Source organism: Pipistrellus kuhlii, unplaced genomic scaffold (assembly GCF_014108245.1).
Source record: "Pipistrellus kuhlii isolate mPipKuh1 unplaced genomic scaffold, mPipKuh1.p scaffold_m20_p_7, whole genome shotgun sequence".
NCBI classification, from domain to species: domain Eukaryota; kingdom Metazoa; phylum Chordata; class Mammalia; order Chiroptera; family Vespertilionidae; genus Pipistrellus; species Pipistrellus kuhlii.
Window position 1 is genome coordinate 70,049,903 of NW_023425573.1, and position 10,953 is coordinate 70,060,855.

At 36.3% G+C, this 10,953-nt stretch overlaps 1 protein-coding gene across 1 annotated transcript in view; it reads left to right on the forward strand.

Moving 5' to 3' along the window:
* Positions 1-2,198, forward strand: part of ACTR3 (actin related protein 3) — a 54,588-nt gene extending 52,390 nt beyond the window's left edge. Inside the window, exon 12 of the mRNA XM_036420991.1 lies at positions 987-2,198. Within this exon, the coding sequence (XP_036276884.1) occupies positions 987-1,082 (96 nt within the window). The 3' untranslated portion in view covers positions 1,083-2,198. The remainder of the gene's footprint in view (positions 1-986) is intronic.
* The last annotated feature ends 8,755 nt before the right edge of the window (positions 2,199-10,953 follow it).

Consider the following 10,953-nt stretch of genomic DNA (forward strand, 5'->3'; position numbering starts at 1 on the left):
CTAGATAGGATGTACTCTGGTCTAAATTAAGTAAAGGGAATTCTGAGAGCCCTCTTCCCAAACCAAAACATCTTAAAGCTTCTTAAAAAGGTACTTTAACATCATTAGCCTATTAAATATGAGTATTTTATCTCAGAGTGCACAGAATATTAAATAAAATTAAGGTGCCAAAACCAGTTTGGTTCAGTGGTAAAGCATCGGTCTGTGGACTGAAAGGTCCCGGGTTCGATTCTGGTCAAGGGCATGTACCTTGGCTGCGGGCACATCCTCAGTAGGGGGTGTGCAAGAGGCAGCTGGTCGATGTTTCTCTCTCATCAACGTTTCTGGCTCTCTATCTCTCTCCCTTCCTCTCTGTAAAAAATCAATAAAATATATTTAATAAATAAATAAAATTAAGGTGCTTTTATCTAAATTATTAAAAACTATACAACCTTGAATTTAAAACCATTTAACAATAACAGGTAAAAGAATTTTCTTAATTTTAGTTGTCTTCACTTGTGCCATATAGCTAGTTGAATTTGTAGCTTTGCTCTTTGAGAAATGAGATAACAGAGAGTATTGAATACCAGACCTTGAGTGAGGAAAGCAAATTGACTACAAGTTTTTGTAGCATCACTAAGAGTGATTTGTTGGTATGGTACTTCAGATTAATGCTGCTTCTATAGATTATTTATTCAATGTACAGTTTGGGAAAGTCTCAGTAGAATAGTATTGGCATTTGAGAATCAATTTTCCATTCCTTAAAATTTCAAAATATAAGACAAATAGGTGTTGAGGAGGTTGATGGGCATAAGTTATATGCTACTTTTCAGTTCTGAGTTAGACGTATAGGTGATTTTAAGTCATGGTTGCTGGAATTTCTAAGCTTTGTTCAAGTACTGTGGATGGACTACTAAAACATTTTAGACTTAACAAATCTATTTTAAAGCATATTGAAAAGTGGTAGATTTTTTTATCTTTATGAAAATACTTGTTTTTATTTTCAGCCTGAGTTCTACCAAGTATGCCACACCAAAAAGGATTATGAAGAAATTGGACCTAGCATTTGTCGCCACAATCCAGTGTTTGGAGTCATGTCGTAAAATTGGCTTCATAGTTATTGGGGTTAGGGAGGTGGGAAAGAAATCATCTTTCTGATTACATGTTTTGTCTGGATGGCTGGTTTTGAAGTTTTAAACCTGACTTGAAATAATAAGACCAAACATAATTATACAGGAATATTTTAATAAATATATCAACATGCGAATGTAGAGGAGCGCCAAAATGATTGTTTTTCTTTAGGTTGAATATTTGAATCTTATGTGTAACAAAAAGAAGTGGGTTTTAGTTCTTTCTGTGTCCTGATATTTTGTATATTATTGAATTATCCAAGATTTGATGGGATTTATCAGTATGTAGATAGCTCTATAATGCTTGAATTGTACACTTCTAAGTGTACAATGCAAGAGCTTGTTTATATTTCATACTTTTTATACTTTGAGGAAAAAAGTCAAAGAAAAACTAGTATTTGAGTACAAAAAAAGTGACCAAGTAAAGGATAAATTCAAAAAATAGCCTCATGAGACCTGATGTACACACGTGCTCGTGGGATTCCAGTTATTATGAATTGCTGTCATCCCCCTGTGCTGCCCCAATGGTTTTCTTTGCAAGTGCTTTTGGAACTAAGAAGCTAGTATCTTGGATTAACTGATGCCTGCTAGTGCTTTCTGATTATTCGCATTCTGTTTGTTGCTTTAAAGGAAAAGTAAAGACAAGACTGTTGGACCAGTATTGCAGTTCTGTAGTGTCATTTCTTATAAAAAATGAATTATCAAAATTCATATATTTAAAGCCTAACACCATTCTAATAAAGGCACAGATTTCTTTTTAATACTTGTTTCAAGCTCTTTAATCTTTATGTTAACTAATCTATTTTCTTCAAATCTCTGCAATAGTTCTTTAAAATCAAACAGTTGGTTAGCAAGCTGACTTTTTTATGTGCTCTAAACAAATAATTGTGAACTTTTAATATGTTTAGTGCTTTCATTTTGATAACTGGATCTCCATTTGATATTTCATTTGTATAACTCATTTGCAGTCTGAAAATTTTTTTAGTGCCAGTCCCTGACATATCATGAAAAGTTAATTTTCTTTGCATTTAAAAATCTCTGGATCATGAAGAAAACGTGATGAAAATAAATTAAAACTGAACTACCTTTTCTAATGTTTTTTTTTTTTTTTGAAGCATTATCATTCTATTTTGTGCTTTTGTATTTTATGTTATTTCTGTTTGTTGGGATAGTGAGATTCATTGAAATATAATGTATATGGTAGAAAATTTCTTGTGAACTTCAAATTTTATCCGGTTATTTATAGAAGACAAAGATGGGAGTATTTACAGGCTTTTAGAACTTACGCAGTAATACCAGTGAACACTTGAACTTCATTAGCCATGAAAATAACACATGATTAGTATATGTCTACCCAAAAGTTAAAGAACAAAGTGTTTTTGTTGTTTATTTTTAGTATAAAGATAGGATCAGGGAGTAAACTTTATTTTTATTTAGAATGAATCTGGATATTTAAAATTATATTATTAATTTATATGAATATTATTTCTTTGAGTGTGGAATAAAGAACAAACTATGTCATAGTAGTAGTAGTGTCAGTATCAAATATCTTTTTTTATTTGAAAAATATTTCATAAACATTGTTAAAAAAAACTAAATAGTGAAAGTAGGTTTCTTTCCCATTCTAGTCTGTGTCACTTCTTTTTATTTATTAAAAAATGGTTAATGTTGACATTATTGCAGGTTTCCCCCCTTTTACCCCCCTAACCCCTCCTTTGCTTATCTCCATCCACCTCCACTTCCCCTTCCCTTGGCCTTCACCAAACTGTTCTGTCTCGTTTTCTCATCACTACATTGTTAGAAATGTTGGTGTGTCCTTGTAACTTTCTGTGCATATTTAAATGAATATAGCTTCCTTATTTTACACAAATAGGAGCTTACTATATATACTGTTGCTAATATCTTTTGATACAGACTTAAGCTGATAAACATTACAGATTTCATGCTCCTGGCTCAAAGTATCATTAGTGTTGCCATAAATGTCATTTGCACTTGCACCTGGGATGGTTGAATAGTAAATGAATAAGCTCAGAAGACACATTTACAAAGCTGCAGATTACAATCGCATACATATTGAAATATGTTCTTAACTGATAAGAAAATGTGAAGGTCAAATATTTTGGGAAAAGGACTCTGATATGCCTTTTGCCTTGCAAGTGCTTATAGGGCTGAGCTATCAGTATGGTAGAAACAGTGCTCTTATTTCTTTACATCTCTCCTATCATGTATCATTTTTCCATTTTATAGCAATTTTGGTTGTATATGTGTAGAGGTTGGCCAAGCTGAATTTAGGTCTCACACTAATTTGATGTCAAGGTGCATGAGCATGGTACATTAGAATTTTATTCTGAATCTACAAGTTGGGATACAGTTTCAAATTTGATTTTTTTTTTTAAGCACAAGAAACATATAAGTTGGATAAATTCTGAACTTTCTGGACCTTAATTTATATATAAGGTATTGGTGGTAGCTATATTAGCAATGCAACTTTTGTGATTTCTAAAATTATAACCTAGCTGTTTTTTTTATAGAGCTTTGATCAATGGAAAATATTATCGGACAGAAATAGATGTCAGTTATCTAACTTGATACCTACTTTTTAGTAAGCAAGATTTCACAACTTATTTCTTAAACATTGGTAAATAGCATAAACTGCAAGTAATCACCCTCTTCTGACCTAGCTTCCTTTCTCATGAGGTAATGCAGCTATCTACTCAGGTTGCCCGTACAATTTTTTGGTTTGTTTTCCAGGCTACCTCAACAGATTTTTTGTAAGTAGTAACATGAATTACAAGGATAATAGCTATTATGTTCTTTATTCTTTCCTTAGTTTCTATAGAGAAGTTCTAGAAAATATCTATACAGTAGGTCCTTGGGTTATGTCGGAGATCTGTTTCTATGGTGCATTGTAAAATGATTTTTGCTGGAAGACGGAACCCACCTACATAAGCACCTACGTCACTCACGTGGAGCATATAAACAGCAGTACATAATGAAATGAAACGGTAAAGAAAATTTAAAAGAAACAATTCCTGATCTTGTGGTAAATAAATAATAAAAAATATAAAGCACATATGTTACATAAGTTGAAATGTTGGAACTTTTTTTTTATATATAAGTGGGAGATAGTGACGTAACCATGAAATGACATATGTAACCATAACACCTTGAGTCCAACGTAACCCGAGGACTGCCTGTATATATAAAAGGTTAATAGGCTAAATGTCCCTCCATCCGACTGGTCACTGTGATGTGCACTGACCACCAGCAGGCAGACACTCAGTGTACAAGTTGCTGAGCTACAGTGACTTGGCAGTGGCGTTCTCGGGTGACGCATCCCGAAACAAGAGGAGGGGGCCTGATTCCTCGTGATTCCACCTTCAGCCATGGGTTAGTTGTTGCTGGGGCACTGTCGGCCCTTAATCTGGTTTATTGCGCACTTGTGTTTGCGTTCCACACCCTGTATGAAAGCAACTTTGCAGAGTGCCCTCTTGCACTCTGGGACCCCTCGGCAGATGTTGGAGAGCCCGATTTGGCCTGATCCCTGCAGGCCAGGCTGAGGGACCCCACCTGCTGTAGGGACCCAACTCCTCTGCAGACACCGGGGAGGGACCTTGGGAGGTTGGCTTCAGGGTGTGTCCATGCCTTTTGCCCAGTCCCACCCCACCAGCCACCTTCTAATTTCCTTTCAATGTGCATAAATCAATGCACCAGGTCACTAGTACCTATATAAATAGAAATTTCCAGGTAGCCCTAAAGATGGTACCAGAATATTTGTAACATTGAGGAAATGAAGTACCATTGTAAGAGAGTTGTCATTCCTCTAACTATTGGACTAATGTGTCAGTGATAAGGTCCAGTTTATTCTTCCTTTGTTAACAGCCCATCTTTGACTCCCATGACGCCCTGCTCCCTGATCTGTTATGGTTCATTATCACTGGGCATGAGTACCTTAGCCTTCTAGTCTTAACTGTTAGCACCTGATTCCCACTTAGGTTAATGGGCACTGATTGGCTAAAATACAATCCAAAATGTATGCAGACTCTGTGAGTGAAACATTCTCTCACTTGTTGGAATCCTGTGCTAGAACATATTTCAGTGTAATAATAGTCTATATAGTTGGCTAGGGACAGACTTGTTATCGAGAAGTTATGGGGAACTTGAATAGCAAATCCTAAAAGTAAGGTTTTTTGTTGGTTATTTTTTCTTTTGAGAGAAGAAAGTGGGAAGAGAGAGAAAAACTTCAATTGATTGCCTTAATGTGCCCCCACCACCAGGGATTGAACCCTGCAACCTAGATACTAGTATGTGCCTTGACTGGGAATTGAACCCACAACCTTTTGGTATATGGAACGGGATGATGCTCCAGGGCTAGGGCAATACTAATTAATGACATAACTATTTCAATACATCTAAGTTTGACCTTAAGCGAGAATGTTTAGATCTGGAGAGTCTGGGAAGTTTTTAGATATCTGAAAAAGGATTTCTGCTACTCATTATTGATAACTCAGCACTATAAATGTTCATCCCTCTTGCATAATTTGTTTTTCACTATACCAGATCTTTTGTTATAACCTTCTTGATCTTGATAGAATCTTAACAACAACAAAAAATTAAAGCCTGTGGTTATCTTTGGTAATCTCCAAGCCGTGACCCAGTTTAACACATGCATTTGGAACTCGGGAGCTGAAATTAAATAACACCTATCTGAATTTAGAGTTGCTTTAATATTGTTCCAGTGATCACAGGAACAGGGAAAAAGGGGACCAAAAATAGATAAGAATGATTTGGAAAAAATGACAACTGAAAAATAAATAGAAGAAAACTATTATTGTTATTTTGATTTAGCAAATGATTATTTACTGTTTTCCAGTGTACCATCCTTTGTGGTCGCTTTTATACATTTCATTGAAACTCAGATATTGAGCCACAATAGTTTTACAATCATGTACAGCACATGTGTCAAACACAAGGCCCGCGGGCCAAATCCGTCCCGCCAGGCCTTGCAATGTGGCCCACACCGCGCTGTCATCACTGCACTCCGCTGCGTTTCCATCACAATGACAGTTTATGACTGTTCAGTAAACCATTCGGCCCGCGATTTAGGCTGGATTTTAGATTTTGGCCCCTTCTCTGATTGAGTTCGACACCCCTAATGTACAGTATACTACCTATATAGTAGTATCAAGTTTTGGGCCTCTAATCCCAGAGGCATTGATTGTGTGCTATGGTTCGGGCTCTGTCATGAATATGAATAACATCCTGTCCTGAGCTTAATGGCCAGTGTAATAGTAGTAAAGACACAGGAGTGAAGTATTTTGCCCAGAGTTTGAGAGATCACTAAGCTTAGAATTTCTCTTCATAAAGATGATGGTCCTGGTAGTTTTGAGGAGAAAAAATAACTTGGTTAAGGTGAAAGTTAAAGTGACTGTGGTTTTAAAATACTTTGTGTGCACCTGAAATTCTTAAAATGATAAATGTTGTATATAATTGAAGAAAGTAATTTGTCTTATTTGTTTGGTATTTCTAGTGCCTTACATTTTTTTTTGCCTGGCACATAGCAGTGGTTCAGTGAATGTGTTTGATAGATTAGTGCAGGCGTCTTCAAACTATGGCCCGCGGGCCACATGCAGCCCGCAGAGGAGTCTGATCCGGCCCGCCAGGTTTTTTGGGCAGTGAGCGCAGCCGAGGTGTTACAGTAGAAATTAGTAGTTCATATAGTCCGGCCCTCCAGCTCTCTGAGGGACCGTGATCTGGCCCCCACTTTAAAAAGTTTGAGGACCCCTGGATTAGTGAATAAGTGAATAAAATCACTTTTAATTTTGAAGTTAAAACTTTGAATTACTTGAACATACAACTTTTGTCCCTTTGAAAACATCCAGAAAATAAGACTGGGTTATTACATATTTCTATTCTAGTTTTTGCCTTAAACATCAATTATCTACATAAAACATTGGGGTTGCCCTAGCCTGTTTTGCACAGTGGTTAGAACGTCAGGATTAAAGGGTCTCAAGTTTGATTCCAGTCGAGGCCACATACCTTGGTTGTGGGCTTGATTCCTAGCCCTGGCTGGGGTGCAGGAGGCATCCAATCCATGTGTTTCTCTCACATTGATGTTTCTGTATCCTCCTCCCTTCCGGTCTCTAAAAATCAATGGGAAAAAAGTATCCCTGGGTGAGGATTAAAACAAAACAAACAAAAACCCACTGGGGGATTATAAAGTGATCATAAATTTTGTGATGTAGTTCTTTAATAGTTTCTTAATTAGGTCATCGTTTTGAAATCTCCATAGTGTAAATGTTATGCTCTAAAACAGCATTGTACAATGCTGATTGAAATGCCTTTAAATGTTTATAGCATTGAACATCAGCAGCAGAAACATTACTAATTTTCAGTTCTGAGTTTTATTTGACAATTTTTATTTTCTCTAGTCTAACTTCCTTTTCAAACCAATTAATTTAGAGATAGCTTAAAATATTCTCCATTTTCAATGAGTCACTGGTGCAGTAGATTGTCAATTGTAAATTGTAGGTTTATTAGAGGGTCAATAAAAGAGTTGGAACAAAAAATCTTATTGAGAGTGCATGGTATTTTTCCCAAGAAAATTGTAATCGGCTTAGAGGTTTGGGCTTTAAGAAAATCTGAGACTTGTTTTTTGGTGCCACAATGCTTAGCTAGTATGTCATAGACATTCACGAGTTGACTAAATTACTTGATATAGCAGAATTTCTACTCGAATAGACTTGATTTCTCTTTTCCAATAGCTTGGAAGATGAAGAAAATTTGGTAGATGGAGTGTAGGTGGGGAAGATGTTTTAGGTACCAAAGAAACCGCCTGCATAACACTTAGCCACTGGGGGGAAGGATGAGCATGATGTGATCATAAGCAAGAGCAGAGGATAAGCTGGGAGGATATCTGCCACTCACACATTGACAGGAAAGCTTAAAAAATGGTGCAGTTAAGGTTGAAATCTCACACGCACTTGGACATAAGTTGATTGGAATGTTCAGAGTCTGGTCTGGTCCTACATTTTACAGATGAGAAAACATTTGAAGGGATTTGGCTGGCAAAGGCCACATAAGTTTTTTTTTCAAAGTTTACTTAGCAATGTTGCTTGGCCTCTGCCCCATTTTGTTGGGAGAACCGATATCAACATTATTGTGCTATGCTACTGAGGAGAGAGAGAGCAAATAACCTCAATATATGTCTACCAAACCATGCATGAGGCCCAGAGTTACCAGGCTGAAGTGCTGAGCTCATAACAAGAGCCTAAACCTCAATACATCTATTTAAGACTGGATTGGGGGAAAAAAAGGATTCTGATTCAGAATGACAATTGGAACTTGAAACTGTTCTGAGCTCTTTGCACATTTGGGCCATGAATCTCTAAATTGATACCTTATTTCAGATCTCATTGATATTGAAAGTTAAACTTACCAGTGACATAACTGGGTTTTTGTAAAACAGAAAGTATCACAATGGATTTTAAAGACTGGGAAAGCATTTTTAGGCTACAAATAAAAGTGAGGTTTCTGATAATGTTATGAAACACAATTCTTGACATGTGGCAAATGCTCAAAAACTTGTTGAATAAAGTTATCTGGATCAGAAAAGACGTGTAGAAATGGTGTTTTTGACTCTACCACTGTTTGCTTCAGTAATGAAAAGAGAATATTTAGGACAGAGAGTAATGGCTACTTTAAAATGTCACATATTTGGCACAAATTAAAATTCTGTTTACGTATCCATTTATAGCTGTCTTAAACAGTGGTCAGCAAACTCATTAGTTAACAGAGCCAAATATCAACAGTACAATGACTGAAATTTCTTTTGAGAGCCGAAATCTGACTTTTGCGCGTGGGCCATGAGGTTTCAATCGCACTGTATGTGCGTGCCTGCATGTGGTATTTTGTGGAAAACCACACGTGGCTTGTGAGCCAGTTTGCCAACCACTGGTCTTAAAAATTCATCTCTTTCAAGTCCATTGAAGTGGTTCAACCCTTATGTGTATATACATATATTTTAATAACCTCAAGATCAAGGGTCTGCTAATGATCTCACATTGGGTTACATTTGAATTGTGTGTCTGTGGATTCACCTGCCACTGATATATCTAAAAAAGAAGTATAGTATATCTTTTCCTATTTCTCTTCACCTTTATAAAACGGAAAGTTAACACCTCAACATTAGTCCTTAGGGTACTGGAAGCATGAATGAAATGGTTTTAAGTACTCTTTTCCCCAGAGTAGAAGACTTTTTGTTTAATCATTAGCATTCTAGTATTCTTGAAATTGAAGTAACTATTTGCTTTGACCTATTTCAAAAACACAACATTTTCAGACTTTTAGCCAGAGATGGAGTGGCAAATGGTGGGTTTTGAGTTAGTCTCTCAATCTATCCATTAGGTGTCTCTTTTTTTCTCCTCTCATCCGTAAATAAATATATTTCAATTAGATTTGCTGCTATCAAAAGCAAATTGGGTCTGGGTTATAGAAATTACACATTTCATATTCCCATTTAAAGGATGTCATATTCAGTAATAAACCTGTGACTTCAATAAAAATAAAGGTATTTCTTAGGCTGCAGCAGTAATTCAATGTGGGATTTTTTTATATAGTAGTATCAATTTGGAATGTTTTATATGCTAAACATTTTCAAGGTGCTAAGGATATAATAGTGAACAAAAAAGAGGTTTTTAGTTTGTTTTTTTTCATTCTGAAACTTTAAAGGAATAACCAAGTCACTGCAAAATATATTAAGATTTCAATGTCAGAACCAAAATTGCTTATATCCTAACATTAATGAAAGCCAGAAAAGGTAAGGGATTGGGTAACATTCTAAATGTTTTTTTCATCCTTAACGTTTAGTTTCTAACAGTACTTGCTTGTATTCTCTATGCTTCTTTAAGGTAAGACTTTATACAAGTTCTCTGTCGTGATATAAATGATTGAAAAGGTGCAAAGTCAACAAAGAAATGTAAGACTGATTTCCTTAAGTTCTGTGGACGTGATAATTGCCTTTAATACATCAAGCAGAGTTGAGGCACCCATCAAGTTATGTCCCACATTTTCCTGTTAACATATAGGGTAAATGAAGGTTTCTGACCCAGGAAAGAAGCTCGGAAACTATTTCCACTTTGCAACATGCAACATTTCCACTAGAACTCCGTAAATGGGTGTTTTACTTTGATGTATGGAATTGGCCAGTTGCTTTTACTACTTTAGCATAGAACTAACCATAGGTGTCCTGACCCTGACATACTTCATATTTAACATGGGAGAGAATTGTGATTTTGATTTTATATTCCAGAATATATTTAGGATATCCTACCTCTGTTCTGTATTCTGATAATTATTTTTTAAAAATATTTTTATTGATTTCAGAGAGGAAGAGAGTGAAACATCAGTGCTGAGAGAGAACAATTGATTGGCTGCCTCCTGTACACCCCACACTGGGGATTGATCTGGCAACCCAGGCATGTGCCCTTACTGGGAATCTAACTTTGACCTCCTGGTTCGCAGGTCTATGCTTAACCACTGAGCAGCACCAGCTGGGCCATTGCATGGGTATAGTATTTTAGGTAGTCTTCAGATACCTCGGAGGGAGGGAGCTTTCAAAGTACATGAAAATTCGGACCATTACATTAATGAATGTATCCTGTCCGTCTTGCTCTGAAGAAGGAGCCCCACTCATTGAATGGAGAAAGCAATTTGCTGCCCCTGAGATGAGGGCCAGAACCCTATTGCTGATAAATAGGATGTGGCAGAACGCTCAGTGAGAGATGTTCTTTAAGAATGGTCTTCATTTAGTCCTCTAGACTTAGTTTCTGTTTAGTAATCTAAG